At 44.8% G+C, this 17,942-nt stretch overlaps 1 protein-coding gene across 1 annotated transcript; it reads right to left on the bottom strand.

Annotated features, from left to right (window-relative positions):
• Positions 1–1,459: 1,459 nt before the first annotated feature.
• On the bottom strand, positions 1,460–17,578 carry LOC308057720 (uncharacterized protein; the record flags this gene model as incomplete). Its single annotated transcript, XM_080411773.1, is given in 12 exon segments — positions 1,460–2,996; positions 2,999–3,023; positions 3,025–3,361; positions 5,083–5,159; positions 8,690–8,785; positions 8,863–8,924; positions 10,891–11,030; positions 12,462–12,568; positions 12,685–12,858; positions 13,093–13,148; positions 14,668–14,900; positions 17,268–17,578. Coding segments are annotated over 12 exon segments (1,851 nt in total). The 3' UTR covers positions 1,460–2,763.
• Between the last annotated feature and the right edge of the window lie 364 nt (positions 17,579–17,942).

The following is a 17,942-nucleotide window of genomic DNA, read 5'->3' as shown; positions in this document are numbered from 1 at the left end:
GTGGTGAAAAAGCAACAATCCCGCCAGCCCCGCTGAGAAGCTCAGACTATTTTAAGCAGCAAGAAACTTCACTGCCGCAATACTGTACCAGAAACCCAACTCCAAGGGCCAGTTGCCATGAGACCCAAATCATTAGCTCGACCTACCTTCATCCCAAGCCTCGCTGAACAGCTAGCACACAGCACAAGTATTTCAAGGGCCCCCAGTTACAAACATACAGCAGAACCAGGAGAAGGGGAAATAAGCCTCAGCCGCGGCAGGGCCCAAGCTCCGAGTGCTTCTGGATCTCGCTCCCCACCCCCACCCCACTGGGAACCCCGGTGTCCTTCACGGGAAATACCTCAGAATCCCAGGGAGATTCAGCATCTTCCTCTTCCTCTGCTCCCACTGCAGTCAGGGCACCTACAAAGGCAGTAAGAGGTGAGACACTGAGCCCTTCTATTTCACTCTGCTTTTCCTCATCACCCCTGCGCCCAAAAGATGCACAGCGGTTCTGTTGCTGAGGACAAACTAAGCAGTGAGTGTTGAATTCAAGGGTTTCTTCACACCCAGCGCACAACATCATGGTACCTCCTTTGGATCGCCACCTCTCCAGCAGAAGATGGCTATGCACAACAGCTGACACAGCTACAAGCAGCACTGAAGACGTGTTTGGGTCACACTCTGGAAAAGGCTCCAGCACGCTGCAGCCCTGTGGCATACAGAGTTTAGGTCACCTGCTCTCCAGTCCACAGCTCCAGAAATTGCCATTGACTACCACCATCCACTGTACAAGAAGTACCATAGAAACACCACCCGACACATCTTCACGCTAAAATCACCAAGAAACAATGCTCCTTTTGTAGCACTACCAGAAAAGACCTTCCTTGACTAGCAGTTTTTAGCCTGCACCTTCCCAGAAGGTAGACAGCTAAGCATTGCCATTTAAAAAGAGGAGAGGCTCACAGCCCAAAAACTCACCCCAAACACACAACTTGTCTCTATCTCAGGGGGCTAACATCCGAATCTCTTCTCTACCAGACACACGCAAGGCTCAGTCTCAGTAGGTTCCTGGCCAGATTAAACTATCTTCATTTCTCTGTTTTAAGCTAGTCCATTAGGTAAAACTGATTCAGGATTCACTCTTGTGGAGACATGCACACAAAAAACGGGAAAGGAGCTAGAGACCAGTGAGGGCACCCGTCCTAGCAGAGGGGAACTGCTGGTTCCAGCCTCAGCTAGGACTACTCACACTGTGCCAAATGCAGGCTTATGGCAAAATGCACCGACAGAAGCGCATGTATAGGCACAACACCTGGAATACAGCAGGTTCTGCCAGGCCCGCTCTGCAGCATTTGATCAGCAGCTACACACGCTCTGGTAACATCTACCACACCACTCTACTCTCTGGAGACAGACAGTGGAAAGTGTGCCTTCTCCTCCTGCTCCAAGACCTGAGGTGAGTACCAGTGCTCAGCCCTGACTGACATGGCAATGCTTTCGAGCACACTCAAGCGTGGCACTGGAGAGACTTTCTACGTTTTAAAACTGGACAAGGTGAGGCACTGGAACAGAACAGCTTTCTCTCAGATTGACTCAAATCTTTCCCAGGCTTCAGCCAAGAGCAACCACAACTTTTCAGTCTGACAGTACGGTCTGCCAGAAAGGGGAATACTACTGTCACACCCAAGACTCTCTAATCCTCCTCTTTTTCAACTGTGCGTTTTGGTCTGATCGCTTCAGGGAGAACACAGCAACAAAACCAAGAATGACACCTGCTCCATGTAGCATCGTTTGGAATCCAAGGCCACAATTTGTTCTTCAGGAACGAATGAAAAGGAACAAAAGCTACTTTCCTCCTTGCCAATGCCCACTAGGGTTCACAGGCAAGGGAAAAGCTTACTGTTTCAGAAGTCAATCACCATTTCAGTTCATTTACTGTGCATTAATATTTATAGAGGAAGAACTGGGATCAGTATTCACTAACTCACTTCTCTCACCAGTGTTGTCTTTGGAAGCACTGTGGACTTGATGGCTATCATTACAAATAGAGTTTTTCACACCCTCAACAACTGCAGTTTGTAGCTCTTCACCAGTGTCTTCCTTTTCCTGCTCCTTCTCCTCTTCTTCCTGTTCAGGTGATTTTTCCTAAAAGAGATTGACCAAACAGCTGGAAATAGCAGAAGCAAGCACCTTCTTAGCCACCCATCGACAACTTTAAAAATGCTTTTCCTGTGTAAGACAACAGGGAAACTTTGTTGAGCTTTGTTTTACAAGGCCTTCAGTTTTTCCATGGGAATCTCTGAGGAGACAGCAATGACATTAGCCCTAAGTCATTAGCCCTGGCTCTGCAAAGCTCCGGAGAAGCAATTCTTCATGTCAGCCTAACTCTAGCTTTCATTTCAGTTACATTGTTTTGGAACACGCTCCTTTTCCTCTACTTTGCTCCAGGAAAATCACTAACTTCCTGCTCTCAATCTTACTCAAACTTTTTGGTTCCTCACTTTCAGCCATCACACCAGGTATTTTACTAAATGGCAATAAATCTTGACAGATAAAAACTGTACATACAACTGAGAAAAAATGAATTTATTTCAGAAAAATTATACTGCCTATTTGTTTTCCTGCAAAACCACTGCAACCAATAAAATAATATCGAAAATACTGCCCAATATTATTCTTATACCTAAGAAACTGCTTTGGTTAGGAGTAAAGGCATTTTCTAATAGAAAAAAAAGGATGATCAAAAGATGGATATACGTGAAATATCAACAGAAATCCAGTTTACCTTTTGGTTCTTACCTTTATTACCCTTAGAAAATACCTTTGTGATTGAATCATCCTTATATAACTTACTTTGGTGCCTGAGTGAAATGCTGCTCTTACATTTTCTTCATGCCTATTCAAGCACAAGTGTTCACTTTCTTGTTTCAGTGCTTCACAGACTTTATTATCTACTTCACATTGCTCTTCTTCTGTATCTTCATCATCTACATGTTCAAGAAAGACAGAGTTTGTCTTTGACTTTCAAGCCTTGGGTTTTTTTCCTGCTGACAAAGAACTATTATCACTTTCAAAGCCATTACTGAAGCTTGACTTTTTCTCCTTAAGACCACAACTATCTGAGAGAAGCTGAGGTGTCTCTTTTTTCCAGTTTGTCATCTTAGATTCTGCAAAAAGGGAGTCATCATTTCTGTGAAACTTCGCCTGAATCGTGCTTTTCTTGTTCCAACTTTCTTGTTTATCTTGCAAATTATTTAGATTTTGAAAGACAGTTTGCTTTGGTACTGACTTGCAAGATACTTCATTATTCACCGTCTTTGGAGACATGGCAGTTATGTCAAAACAACAAAAGGAGTTATGTAAATGGCAACAGGCATGTTACCAGATGAATGGAGTAATCTGGGAATGTCTGGAAAAGGAACCAAGTCAAGGATGGGCAGGATGGAGGAAGGACTTGGCCAGGGACAAAGGCTTAGGAGGGGATTAATACCTTCATTTTAACAACATGACTTATTTTTTCTGAAGTGACCAAGTGCTGTGTTTTCAAAATGCTACTTTTCTCATTTACTAAAGGAAAAGAATTGTTTAAGAAACTACTTAGCAAATCTACTTTTATATATTAGTATACTATGCAATCTTTTCCAAATAGCTTACTGTTTTTCCTGAACTGCTGGGAAACATTCATTAACAATGTCAAATTTGGCTTCTGCAGCTCTGTAAATAAATTATTTTTTTTTTTTTAGAACACTAACGACAACAACAAATCCTTTGGTCACATCAAATCTTGAACACTAAATGTAATCAGGCTGTCCTTTTGATAGTGGTCAGGTGTTGGCTCCATCCTATACTTCTAACTACAAAAACACTCCTCACATATGCAATTCAGTGAGTATTTCACCCCCAAAATACCATGCAGGCACCCTTCTGAAAATTGTTTCCAAAACTATGGTTACATGCATAGCAGTTTTAAAAATCTGGGTTTAGTATTTGCAGTACTTCAGTAAAATTCAGTTACATTTAAGATCGCAGCTTCTGGATGCTTACTTGCAAGTGTGCACAAGGGAAGTAACTGTTAAGAACCCTAGGTTTAATGCATTAATTAGTCCCTGCAAGTACACTTACCAGAATATCCTGAAATTTCAAAAACATGCCAAAAAAATGCATAATTTATATTTAAATCAGTGCAAGAAAATGAAATCATGTTAAAACTAAACATGCTTGCACCTCTGGTATTACAGAGTAGGTTGAACTAGAACACCGGTTCCTCGTCGCTGCAGAATCCCAGAGCAACAGAACAGATGCTCCACACATCACTGCAGAAGTTAATAATCCTTCAGAACACTAGCAAAAAAAGCAGGCCTGAGAGCTTGTAGCTGACAAAAAGAATACTGCCTAAGCATTCAAAAAAAGAGGGAAAACATGCAGTGTGAGATTACATGCAAGCACAGAATGCCATCTCAATAGAAGAAAAAAAGATGACCCATTTGAGTAACTCATCCACTGAGCACTCTTGAGTAACCTGATGAGGAGGAAAGGAGAACTAGGTGATGAAGGCTTTCAGTACCTCTTCATTAAAAAGTGCCCTTTATCAGTTAGGATTCTATCACAAAATTTACAGGAAACATTAACAGTGTTTGGGGAAGAACAGAAAAGGTTATATTAGTAACTTATAAACTTAAAATCCGACTCAAATGACCAAGAACAAATAAAACTGTGGTGGTTTATCTCATCGCCTATGGCTCTTTTGCCTCAAATCACAAATCTACTGCATGATCTGCCACAGCTACAGGTCTTTTAGGAAAAACTCACAGCAGAAGAAAGGCTGGCAGGTCAGAGAGTGCTTCTAAGGAGAAAACAATATTGGCTAGAACTGTAGTTTCTTTCAATCCCCCAGAAAACTTGCCTTCAGATCACTTATTTTTATAGGACATTTACTGTAAGTACACCATACCTTGGGAGTAAAATCAAGTTCTTCCTCAGAAGTATGCCAACTGACATCGCTCCCCTCTTTCTCCAAGCTTCTTAAAAAGTAAAGCAAAATGAGTACTGTGTCTCTCCAATCATTCCTCAGGTATGTGCTGGGTATGTTTAAAGTCTTACCTGATTGAGTCTCCTTGCGACAAGTCATCTATTGCTGTGCAAACACGAATTGACATGTTGAAATTAGATTTGGCATGCTAAAAATCAACCAGCACATACAAACATTTAACCTGGACAACTCTACATGTCATAGCAGAATGAAACTTTGGGGAGTCAACTTAACGTAAGACACCATGAATGAATGCATGCATTTCCAAACAACTGCTTTTTCAAGTCACACTGAATTGACAAAACAAAAAAGACTAGAGTTATATCTCCTTTGAACTTTTATACCTAAAAGTTTAAGAACTACCTCTAAACTAAAAAAAACCCAGCATAGCATGAATATGCTGTGTTAATAAACAGTTAACAAAATACTGGTGCTTTAGCAAGACAGTAAATAAATGAACTGCTGAAGTACTCATACTGCACACACAAGCACACACTGTTGACAGAGATTTTACTGGTTTATATACTATACTAGCTGGTGCTCTACCCACTTACAGGTTATCCTGAAAAGGTAAAAAACATCAAAAAGCATAACCAAGATCTAATGCCTATCCTCAGGCAGAAAAATCCCCACCAGTTCTCTATGCTGTACCAAAAAGGGTATTCAACAGGCAAGACAGGCGTAACCAGGGCAATCTATACTACACTCCAAGCTTTCATCCATGTTAAGACAGCAACTTGCACACAGGATCACAGGATAAATCAGGTCACAAGGGACCTCGGCAAGTCTCTCAGCCAACCGCCTCCTCAAAGCGGACTCAGCTCTGAGGTCAGATGAGGCTGCATAGGGCTTTTTCCACTCTGATCTTGAACCATTCAAGGAGGGAGACTGCACAACCTCTCTGTTTTACTGTTCTCACCATGGTGAAGCTGCCCACATTCCATTAGAAATTCTTGTTTCCATTTATGCCTCTTGTACCTTTGCTTCATGTGACGCACCACTGGGAGGCACCTGTCTCTGTCTTCTCCATACACGTACTGGAAGCTGCTACTGGGTCCCCTTCAAAGTCATCTCCTCTCTACACTGAACAAGCCCAGTTCCCCCCGTCTCTCCCCAAAAGGCAAGTAGTCCTGCTCCTGGCAAAGTTTGATGGCCCTCCACTGAACTCGCTCACGGATGAAAGACCACTCTCTCTTGCACTGGGGCCTCAAAATTATACCCAGGGAGCTGGACACAACCCAGGGACTGCCAGGTAGCAGCGTACAATCCCCTTCCTCAGTCCCCTGGCTATGCTGCTCTTCATACAGCCCAGGACACCGTTAACCTTCTCAGCCGGCAGGGCACCCTGCTGGCTCATTCTCAGCTCACTTTCTGCCAAGACCCTCTGGCTATTCCCAGCAAAGCAGCTCTCCAGCCAGGCAGCTCCAGCACGTGCTGTAGCAAACGGTTGTTCCTTTCCATGTGCAGGACTTGGCATCTGCCCTTGTTGAATTCTGTTAAGACAGGCCTGACAGTCCATTTACCCAGCTTGTCAAGATCCCTCCGAATGGCAGCGTGGCCCAGATGCACATGTTGCAAACTCAACGACAGCGCACTCTAGCACACCACTGACGTACTAAAGAAACCTGAACTCTAGGAATCCAGCCTGAAGAGTGCGAAAACCTCTCAATTACCAACAACTAAGATGAAATAAAAGGCCTCTTCAATTCCCAGGACAGAAAGGAAAAAAACCAACAAATAGAACCTCCACATCGTATCCATTTCAGCATTCCTCAATTCCTCGATAATTAGTTCTCGTTAACTATCATCACAAAATGAAGTTGCTTATAAATAGGAGATTGGCGGCCTTCCATAAAGTTGTATGATGACAGCCAAACCGAGGTCTTGGACAAAATCATTAAAAGGAAAAGAAAACAAAGGGCATATCATGTTGAGTAAGTTATCTGAACTTTTGCTTTCCATGGATAGTAACTTTAAGCAATGATCAAAACCAGTTCCCATTCTCCTTTAAAAAGCAAGAGAGAAAGTTTATGAGATAGTTTTCAGACAGATCTTGATGCCCTACTGTAGAAATGGTATCTAGAAAAGTAGTATCTAGGGATCACTTGTTTCTACTTTAATTGAAGTCCATTTTCATTTTGGAGTAACAGTAAATAATATTAAAAAAAAATGCTCTTCTATCACTAATGACACAAAGCTATCACTCAATTCAGTAATAAAGGACCCATGCAAAACACGCAAACAAAAGCGCCCAAAGCCTGCTCTCAAACCTAATTTATAAAACCAAAACCATCAGAATAGAGACCTCCAAGATAATAAACATCACAGGTGTGTTAGTATTTGTACATCACACAACATGTTCCATAGTTGAAATGCTACTGTATAGAATACCTTTCTTTGGTTTTCCTGTTCTTGATGTCTGGCTAGGAGATTGTGGCATTCCTATATCCATTTAGGGAAAGGCGTGTCAAGGACAGACCAAACAAGGACACCAGAATAAATGTGAATTCCCAGAAATCTGGAAAACCTAACCAGTACATTAACAAAGCTGTAGCAATGGGAGAATGTACTGTGACCGTCAGCCTACTCTACAGTTACAAGAAGTAGAAGCCAAACCTATCACAACCTACAGAACTCTACTCTTAAGGGACAGTGTCAAACAATGTAACTTAATTTACTTGCTCCATTGTAGAATACCTATATTCCAATATTTTGAAACACCGAAACAGATTCTTGGCAGTTTACTGTACTGCCAACTTTGTATTTCTCTCAGCTTGAATAGTCCTTGCCCAGCACTGACTGCCAATGCAATTCCTTCATATTTGTAGAGTGTTTTATACGTACGGCACACTTAAAATCCCTCCGTCTAAGCATCCCAAAAATCTGTAGGTGCCAACAAACTTTGGAGATACACTAGCCAGCTGTGTCAGATGGTGCCTGATGCAAACACAGCCCCCTCCTACCTCAGTCTGAAGGTAAAAGCCCTGCATATATTGATTTGACCATGCTGAACTGTTCACATAGAGAAGCTATGCCACCAGCCAGAACGCAGGCTTGACAAGCAGTCAGAGTGAATACCCTGTTCCCCCAGGGCTACAGGGCAGGCCACAACTGGACCAGAATGGGTGCACTGACTGGTGTGAGTGTCATGCATGTGTGCTTGTGTGTGTACGCGTGTCTATGTGTTGTGGAAAAGAAGCTTTAGAATACAAATCACCATCCGCCTGCTCTACCCATCCTACTTAGTAAAATTTGATTTTGTATATATCAATGAATGGTGTGGTTGTTATTGCAGCTACCCAACACCAAATGTCTTTGTGACAAGGCCATAACATTTGCCTCAGAGCAACAGGGAGTCCTGCTTATATTGATGTTACCACAAATACATGGAATGGATGTGGCAAGAGGACTCCTATCAAAAACACACATGTAAGAGTTAAAAAAAGGACCTCAAGATTGTTTCTCATTCCTTCTCCATTTCTCAATTTTCTTAAAAGGTGATACAGCAGATATAAAGCACACTGAAGCACTCGTTTCTTTTCCAAGAGCTCTAAGATGAAAAACCAATGGTTTCTGTAGGAACAATACACCAATATGCAGTGCAGCAGCTAAAAAAAGCTGCCACTGAAGACATACTAGAAATCTGAACCCTCGCTTTTTGAAAAAATGCGTAATTACTTTTTGCCAAAGAAATTCCAACTTCAAATCTGAAAAGTCTGTCTTTCGATATGCTAGAGGTGGAAGCCATTCATTTAGAGGTTTTTGCAAGTCTGTCTGCAATCAACAAAAAGGTTCATGTTCTGACAAAAAGTAAACACTCAAATAAGCATGAGCCAACCTCTTAAATATACCGACTTGCTCACTAGAAGCAAGTATTTTGAAGAATGTTCAACAAGTGCAAAAGGAATAAGGACTACATTGAAGATCCCAGAAAAACAGGAATGAAGAGCAAGATTAAAACAAAGAATTCAAAGTGGGTATTCCTGCGTTGTCTCAAGATCAGTCTAGCTTCTCCTCTAACAGGGGCTTCAAAGCTTTTACTGCAGCCTATCAAAGGGACTCAGGATGCAGGACCTGTGCTTTGTGTGTGCAAGCCAGAGACTGCAGAATCAATGCCACCAAGTGTTCCCTGCATGCTACTAATCCCTCTCACTCAACAGGCCGGGGTCATTTTCTAGGAGACTGAGCACAAGAAGAAAAAGATTCGTACTACTCAAGAAAAACAAGCCCTACTATAAACAGCTTGAGACCACAGCGCACTCTTTCTCCTCCCAAGTCCTTAACCCACATAAATATGCTCTTCACACTTACTAGGCCTCTTCAAGTGAGGATTTCCCATAACATTGTGGACTTATGCTAGTAGTATTACTGTCTTCAAGGAACTGAGAAAATTACTTGGTTCAAGAACCCATATTTCCCTGAGGGCATATTAATTTTGGAATCACACAACAGTATTATTCTTCAAGCCACATATTTTAAAATAACCCAGGCCTGTCAGTCATCACAATGTGGTACCACAGCAATTATCTACGTGCACAGGAGGCAGCCACAGAGTGCTGTTTGGGTAAAAGCAACATTTTCTTGATTAAACTACCTGTACCAAGCCCTTTCCAAAAATAAAATAAAATATAAAAACCTCTGCATCTTCCTTCAGTCTATCAAGAAACTTTACACATCGCTGACTAGATCAAAATAACTATTCCTAAGTCAAAGGAACAAAGTTTGGCTCTAAATTAAATTCCCCTATCTGGGAAAAGTGAATTCGGAAAAATATGTCATGAAATACGAGCAAAACACGGGATATTTAAATAAAAGGAGTAATAAACTGTGTTTGAACACTGTCTGCTGCCCATTTGCCGCAAAGTTCTGATGTAACACCCTTAAAAAAACCAGAAAGGATAGAACTTCCCACTGTAGGGCCTGAGATGTAAAGTACAAGACAGTTCGTTCTATATTAAAAGATTAGTTTTCTAAGATTCCTCTAGGGCTATATGAGCTCATAAGCATAGACTGGATCTTAAAAATTAAGGAGCGGTTGGTTTTTTTTAAATTTAAAATAAACTCACTGAAGGAGCTGATTTTTTGATAACAAGGCAATTCAATTGTTTTTCTGGATCACAGGTTAATGTGGACTTTTTAACGTTTATTTCATAAAATTACTGGAAGTAAAAGTGTTATTTATTTTTACTGGAAATCAAACTACGTCCATGAAGATACAGTACACACAGAAGTTGCATTGTTGTTTCTAACAAAGTGACTTTTCCAAGACGATTTTTCCTAAGTATGTCTCTACAGCACCTACACAGAAACAATCGTAACTGATGCTAAGAAATAAGATAACTCACTAAAAGCAGCTTAGTGCAGGTGAAACTATTAATATTAAAACACCACTGCACAAACTCAGTGGATATCAACAAGACATGTACAGTCCTGCTAACTCATCTGTTGCTTCCCAACTACAGGAAGATGAACAACTACTCAGGACGAACCTACTGCTTTTGCAATTCGTTTTCACAATCTGAATGGCCATCTACAGGTACAAGTACACACCCCAAAACCAAAACCACTCTCACCTAGTTCCTTCCCTGTCCCCCTTCTCTCTCTGTATGAAAACCTGTACAGATGGGCAATCTGGCAGGCAGAACGCAACAACCCGGTAAGTGGCCCCGTAGCACACAAACCGCAGCTGCCTTCACCCCTGACAAGAAGCACCTCCAACCAGCAACAAGTCAGCATATTCACAAAGCTTCTTGCGCTACCCCACCTGATGCCTCCACTAAAGTCAACGGCAAACACAGTGAGCGCTGACAACACAAACCCCCTAAAGGAAAGGCCACAGTGATTTTCCTCGTGAGCTCCTGCGTGATTAAAGATCCTACCTCCTCTGTCCACAGCAGGTGCACCCAACGTCAAGCCAGCAGCTCTGGCCCGGTGAGGAATGCCAGGTACTGTGTCGCCTTGTGCACCACCTTCGTCTCTGTCTCCCCGGAATGTGTATGCCACCAGTTGTTTACAAAGACTATATAGGGAAAGAGAAGAAACATATTTGGTAAAAACAACCACATACTTGCTTATACAGTTTAATAGAACAGTTAACAGCCACTTATCCACCCTACACGTATTCATAGCCGTATGAATTCATATACTTGTATGCATTCACTGAGAGTAATACACACAGAACTTACTGCACGACTACTACCTACTTCAATATTCACTACAGTCATGTTCACTCTAGAGGTGCATATCCACACCTACGAAGCTATTAGCTCCCGCTCGGCACAGTATTTTCAGCTTAGCTGTTAAGCACACATAACCACCTTAGAGAAGGGATACGCACAGGTACAAAGCTATCCATAAGAGGGGTGAAACTGCTTAAGACTTTAACAAAAGGGATATGTTAGATCTCTGAAACAAAAGGATGGTAGTTCCTGCTCATTGTAGTGGAAGTCAGTAAGGACAATGGTGCTGGTCTGAGGAGAGGACTGACATGCATTTCAGTTTGCCACGTTCTACCTCTGGGTAACTGTAGGATACAGACATGTTTTAGAGCTTGTACTGGGCAGGTGCAAGTTTAGCATCAAAACTTGAAATCTACAGACAATTCAGGGTGGAAATTTTCTTCAACATCCAGATTAATACTAGACACAGGGAACGATACGTATCAGAAGACGTCACTGAGCACAGCTTCAGGACAGCTTTCAACACACCATTAAACCGTGCTGCTATTACCAAAAACATTCAAAAGCCACACTGACAGCTGACAACCTATTCTAACAATAAAGTCAAAAATTTACCTAGAATATCCATGAGTAACAGCATAATCCTCAGCTGTCCATCTGTTAGTGTCTTTATGGAAAAGATCAGCACCATATCGAAGAAGAACTTTTATTAAATTAAGCTGTCCACCAGATGCTGCAGTCATAAGTGGGGTTCTGAAACACCAAAAATATGTTATGAAGTAGATCATTTGACACAGACACTGTAATTATTTTTATTCCTATTTGTTCTCAAAAACTACTTTACTCTTTACTGAATGAGCAAAAGAAAAAGCAGTTTTCATTAAATATTAAGAGCAACCATAAAATGCAAGAGGGAGTCAAAACAACCAAACCTTCAATCTTCAGACAAAGCTTCCACATAGACAATACTCACATACAAACTATGCCACTATGCAGGAGATGTTTTTTCACATTGAGGCAGTGCTGCTGAGCTACCAGCATGTTTCCTGCCAGAAGGGCCACCACAGACAATGCCTTCTTGTAATCCTCTACGAGGAAAGCACCCACTGAGGTATGACAACAGCCAAGCGCAGATGTTCTTTCACAAGTCACACAGAAATAGCTGCTATGTGGCTCCCCGGGTTTTTTTCAGAGCTCACTCTCATGCCTCTGATTAATCCAACCTAAAGAATACTAAAGAGACCCATGCAGAGTTTTGACAAACCACTCACCTTTCACAGTGATCTCGAGCATGCACATCAGCTCCTCTCTGCAGAAGAAACTCTGCTATATCTTCATGATGTTCAGAGATAGCAAGAATAAGCGGAGTGTTTCCCTCCTGAAAGGGCAGATAAATACATTTAAAAATAAAAGTAAAAAAAAAAAACCAACCCTACAAGAGAAAGACTAATACAACTTTTTGAAAGAGCTTCTTCAACAAACACAAAAATTTACCTTATTCCGAGCATCAATATTGGCATTATGCTCAAGTAACAGCCCCGCTACAGCTGTATTAGGAGATCGGACAGCAAGGTGAAGGGCAGTGTTGCCGTCAGCATCTGCCAGGTGTGGGTTGGCACCGTGCTCCAGCAGAATAGCTACACATTCTTCTTGCTGGCACTGTACTGCCTGGGAACAACACACAAAAAAGGAAGAACTTCCAGCACTCTGTTACAATTGCCGCAGCTTCCCAATGCTGGAAAATAAGAGCACCTTCAAAGCTGAGCTAACATATGCCTATTCCACGCTGATTACCAGATGCATGCTTCTACGCAGAGCTGTGTAAAGAATCCTACCAGCCACCTCTCATTTAATGCACAGTTGACAAGCCCCACTTGAAAGAGCATAACATATTCCACATACCTTCATCAGCGGCGATCTGTTATCACTGTCAGAAAGATTTAGTTTACACTTGTTTTCTACAAGATAATGTAACAACATTCACATGGCCATTCGCAGAAGCAAGATGCAGAGGTGTCCTAAAAATTAAACATATTAAATTAGCACAAACAGACAACTAGAGAAATAATTTCAGGCTCTGATAAATTGATATGACCACAAGTTTCACTTTGCACAAAGCAAGCTTAAGAAATGATTTCTCATTCCGTTACCAGTAACAGCAGTTGTGCACCAAACACCCGAGACTGGCCAGCAAAACCCCTCCGCAGCATCTGCTTAGTAAGGTGCCATTTCCTTCACTCTAGAACTTAATCTGCACAGATTCCTGTGCCCAGGTGTTAGTCACTGCCTCCAGCAGGACTACACCTGTGGTGCAGCAAAAAAGACCAGAGTTTGGGAATCTGAGAACTATGGCAAGCAACCCTCTAAGTTCTGTAATTATTCATGTGCCAGAAGTATCAGAGATGTAGATGGGCTTTATACAAAGAGTATTAGCGTTTCCCTGCACTTCAAGAATTTCTGCTTTTTCTCTAGCTTGCTTACTACTGCAACAAAACCAAGTACTCACTTGCACCAAAGTGCCCCCCATAACATGCAGCAAACCAGACAGAACACTGTAATCCTGAGTACAGGAAAGTAATACCTGATCCTTCAGATATGTATAACTACAATAGTCATAATAAGCCTACTACAGAGGAAGTCCTCTCCAGGGAGGGAATACTGTGTTTCCATAATACATGACCAGCATAAGAAAATGAAACTCTTTTCTTCAAGTTAAAGCCTTGCCAGAGGGAAAAAAAAAACCAACCAACAACAACAACAAAAACCAAAACACTCCTTCAAACCACAGAACATCTTAGGTCTGATGTCAACTAACCAGCCTACTTATACTGAAAGAAATTGCCCAGAAAGTCCTTGCATGTGTTTCCCCCTAAATCAGAGGCACAAATCAGCACAAGCTTCACTCTGTGCAAAAGCAAAGCACCTGCTGCTCTGCAGGACACCTGTCCCAACAGAGCAGAAGACAAGCTAGAAAACAGCTGGGACCTTCCTCCCTTGAAGGTGATGCAGTAACAATCCCACAGTTCCTCAAGAACTGAGGGGAACACCAGCACTGGTTCTGAACCACATCACTGCAGGTAGGTCCTTCTCTGTATTTAGGAAAGCTCAACTAGTCTTGCAATTGTTTTGGTACCTTGCTGAGACAGGAGCAAAACAGCTCCCTGGCTAAGTGGGAATGGAAAGGGAGAGGTACACAAATGCAGTGGCAGGTGATGCAGAAACTCAGTAATCTGTAACGCAGATACTTGTTACAGGGCAGCTGACATCCTCCTCCACTGCAACAAAGATGAGGATGAGAGAAATACAGAAAACTTCAAAGAATTTGTAATGTCTTGCTACAGACAGGGAACAGACTGGAGCATTGACAGAGGAGTAGCTCAAGAGCAACTACCACCACTTTTTGAGAAATTTCCATGTAAACATGCAGGATCCTTCATCTCTGAAGAAATGACTGACTGAGATTATCTGAAAGCTAACCAGGACTGGTTATGAAGGAGTCCACAATCATCTGAAAGCTGCTACTACCAACCACTAGGAAGCATGACAGATGTGAAGTAGTCACTATCAGCTCTGCAAACAGAAAAGCCTTCAGAAAACTTGTGGACTTGTTGCTGTCCTCCTCAACCAAGCCTCTCAGTCTGTCAACAGGAGACGGCTCTGCTTGGAGCAAGGCCTGCTGTGCTCCACAGAAGATCCACTCAGGGAACAGGCTGGCAGAGAACACCAGTGTTCAGGGTTGCCTGTCCCTGCAAGAGGCCTCCAGTAACACCGAAGTTCTTCTGCCACCCAGCCCTGGGGACACTGCCCAGATTATGTTCCTGCTCCTGCTGCTACGCTGATCACCTACAGAGTAGAAGAGAACTGCTGATGCTGAGCAGCCACGAAACAACCCCACTGGGAAACAGCAGGTTGGCAGTACGCACTTTGAATGGCCCTTGAGCCAACAACCCAGCAGCTACAAGCCAAGCAATGAAAAGCGCTGGAGTTCAGTCTGACAGGCAGCTGACAGGGTAAATCTCCCTTAGCGATGAGCTCTGACCCAGGATCCATGACTAGCTGGCATTGTGCCTGCAGTGCTTCCAACTCTGTGCTGACTTTTGCCCGTCTCTGTCAGTGAGGCTGAGGGTTTTGCTAGACCACCTCTGAAAGCTGCCTGCTCCTAACTGATGCTGTATCAAGCACACTTTTGGGAGGTCTTATGGGCTACAGGACCCACTTTATGGAAGGAACTTGTATGTGTGATACTTGCCATGCTCCTGGTGCAGGATTTTGCTTTTGGAAATCCTGAGGAGCAAACCTGAGATATTCATACAACCAATGCACACATTTTTGCCGTTACTTTGCATTATTTCCTATTCTACACCTCTATTTCCAATGATACCAAGTCTTCCAACACTATGAAGCCCTGAAATGCAGCTGTATCCAGTGGTCACTCACAACAAACATCACACCCACAAGCACTAAGAGGGCACAGGTGGCCTTGCAACCCTCATGGCTGGTACAGAGGGCAGTGGCTGCAGCAAGCAGGCAGGCTCTGTCCACTGAATTGCTCTCAGCCGCGCTTTTCAGCAGCTTTTCAGCACTGGGCATTATCATGGCAAAACCACCACAGTGCTCATCATAGTACGCTGCCTTTTCTCCCCTCCCCCCCCCCCCCCCCGGCTTGTTTTTTTTACAGTTTGTGACTTTATTTGTCCTGTTATAACACTGACAATACAATAGCCTGGCACACAGAAGGAAACCTTTCCAGAGGAAACAAAGCTTTCTAGACAAGATGAGCTTGAAACACAAAAACTAGCTCAATTTCATACCAGGGTCTGCTAAGAGCTGGTGACTGACTGATGACTGAATCAGCCACAGTGAATGGGAAGGCAGTAAGAAGAAAAAGAGACTTTCAGAACTATTTCCATAAATGCCATCGAGCACCTTGACTCTGGCAGCTTAAGTATGCACAAAAGTGCACTCGAGCCACCTTAGCCAGCATCACCCACCCTCCAGCTGCATAAACTAATACTGGCTGGCAACACTCAGGCACACAGCCCACGTGCTGACGGACTGCATTCTTCATTGCTTTTCCTACAAATCTAGACAGTTCCAGGTGTTTTCAGGGCAATAAGCTAGCTGGCTGGCAAAAGTCCAGTCTTCAGAAAAGACAGCCCAGGATGCTGAAGTACTCTGATTAAACCAGCATCTCCTCTGAATGTCATGGATGTTTTGACTCAGAGTCTTTTCAGAAAAGGCATTAACAGCTCAACACATCCAAGACCCAAAACCTTCAGCTGATTCCCTTAGGCTTACGGTGGATCATGAGGAGCTATGCTGCAGCCCACGGCTTCTCCCTAAGATACAACTGCCAAGTACTTGCTGTACTCGACTCAAAAGCACACATCCTAACACCTGCCAGAAGCAGCAGCTTCCTCTGCATGGCACTGCCCAGATTTTCCAATCCAAGGCACTAATTAGCTGTACCAAGGCCACAGAGCAAACAGCAAAGTAACTGCCACCTAAAATCAGACTGATGTTGCTTTGGCTGCAACATCACAGTCACAAAAGGCACATTGGGCAACCGTCCACACAGCACCAATACACAGCACATTTACCCTTTCCTAAACGCAGTGCTTACCCCTCTTTTACTCCCAGCTGAGGCAGTGCAGCTTGCTCAGCTCAACTACTAACCCCGCACGCTGAGGCCTCCGAGGTGCATGCACTCTGCCTTCCAAGCCTGCCTGGAGAATGGCCCTGAGGCTCCTTCTGCAACCCGCCCTGGCCAGGCTGCTGCCGCCCCCCTGCCGCTCCTGTGCCCCCAGGCAAGGCAACACCCCCGGGAACGAGGGCACGGAGGGGGCCGGGGCAAGACCGGGACAAGACGGGGGATGCTCGGCCGACTCCAAGGGCTCCTGGCAGCACAGCCCTGGCTCCCCGCCCAGGCTGAGGCTCCCCGCAGCGATGCTGCCGTTGGCTCCCAGCGCCCTTGAGCTGCCGGTGGCTGCAGCTGCACCTGCGGGTGCCGGCGCTGCCCGCAACCCCCCCACACCCCGCCCCAGCACCGCCCGGCGCTGCTGCCCCCCGCCGCTTACCGCTCCGCCGTGTCCCGCTCGTCGATGCCGCATTTCTTCAGTCTCTGCCGCACCTGACCCAGGTCGCCACGGGCGGCCGCACGGTGCAGCTTGCCCAGGTCCTTCAGCCGGAGCTCGTAGGCACCGGTGGGGAAGGGCTTGGCGGAGCTGCCGGCCGCTGCCGGCCGCCCCTTCTTCTTCCTCCCGAACCCGAAAAACCTCTTCATCCCGCGGCACGGTCCCGCCTCAGGGAAGAGACGGCGGGAGGCACGCGGCGGGCTGCGGCAGGCCCCAGGCAGAACCGGGGGATCGGGGGTCCCGGGGCTGGGCATCGGGGGATCGGGGGGCCCCCGGGGCAGGGACGGGGGATCGGGGGTCCCGGGGCTGGGCATCGGGGGATCGGGGGGCCCCCGGGGCAGGGACGGGGGATCGGGGGTCCCGGGGCTGGGCATCGGGGGATCGGGGGGCCCCCGGGGCAGGGACGGGGGATCGGGGCCCCGGGCAGCGGCCCGGTACGGTTTTCTACAGAGCGAACCACCAGAGGGCGGGAAGCCGAGCGCACAGGCTGCTCCTCAGCGCGGCAGCGGCGGACAGCGCCTCCCTCAGCGCGGGCTCTGCTGGCGGGGGCGGGGTCTGCTCCGGCGCGAGTCCAGCGCGAGTGACGTCACTTCCTGCCCCGCGGTGCCCGGCGGCTCC

This window comes from Falco punctatus (assembly GCF_963210335.1).
Source record: "Falco punctatus genome assembly, contig: scaffold_29, whole genome shotgun sequence".
Taxonomy (NCBI): Eukaryota; Metazoa; Chordata; class Aves; order Falconiformes; family Falconidae; genus Falco; species Falco punctatus.
This window is presented reverse-complemented; position numbering and strand designations above follow the sequence as displayed.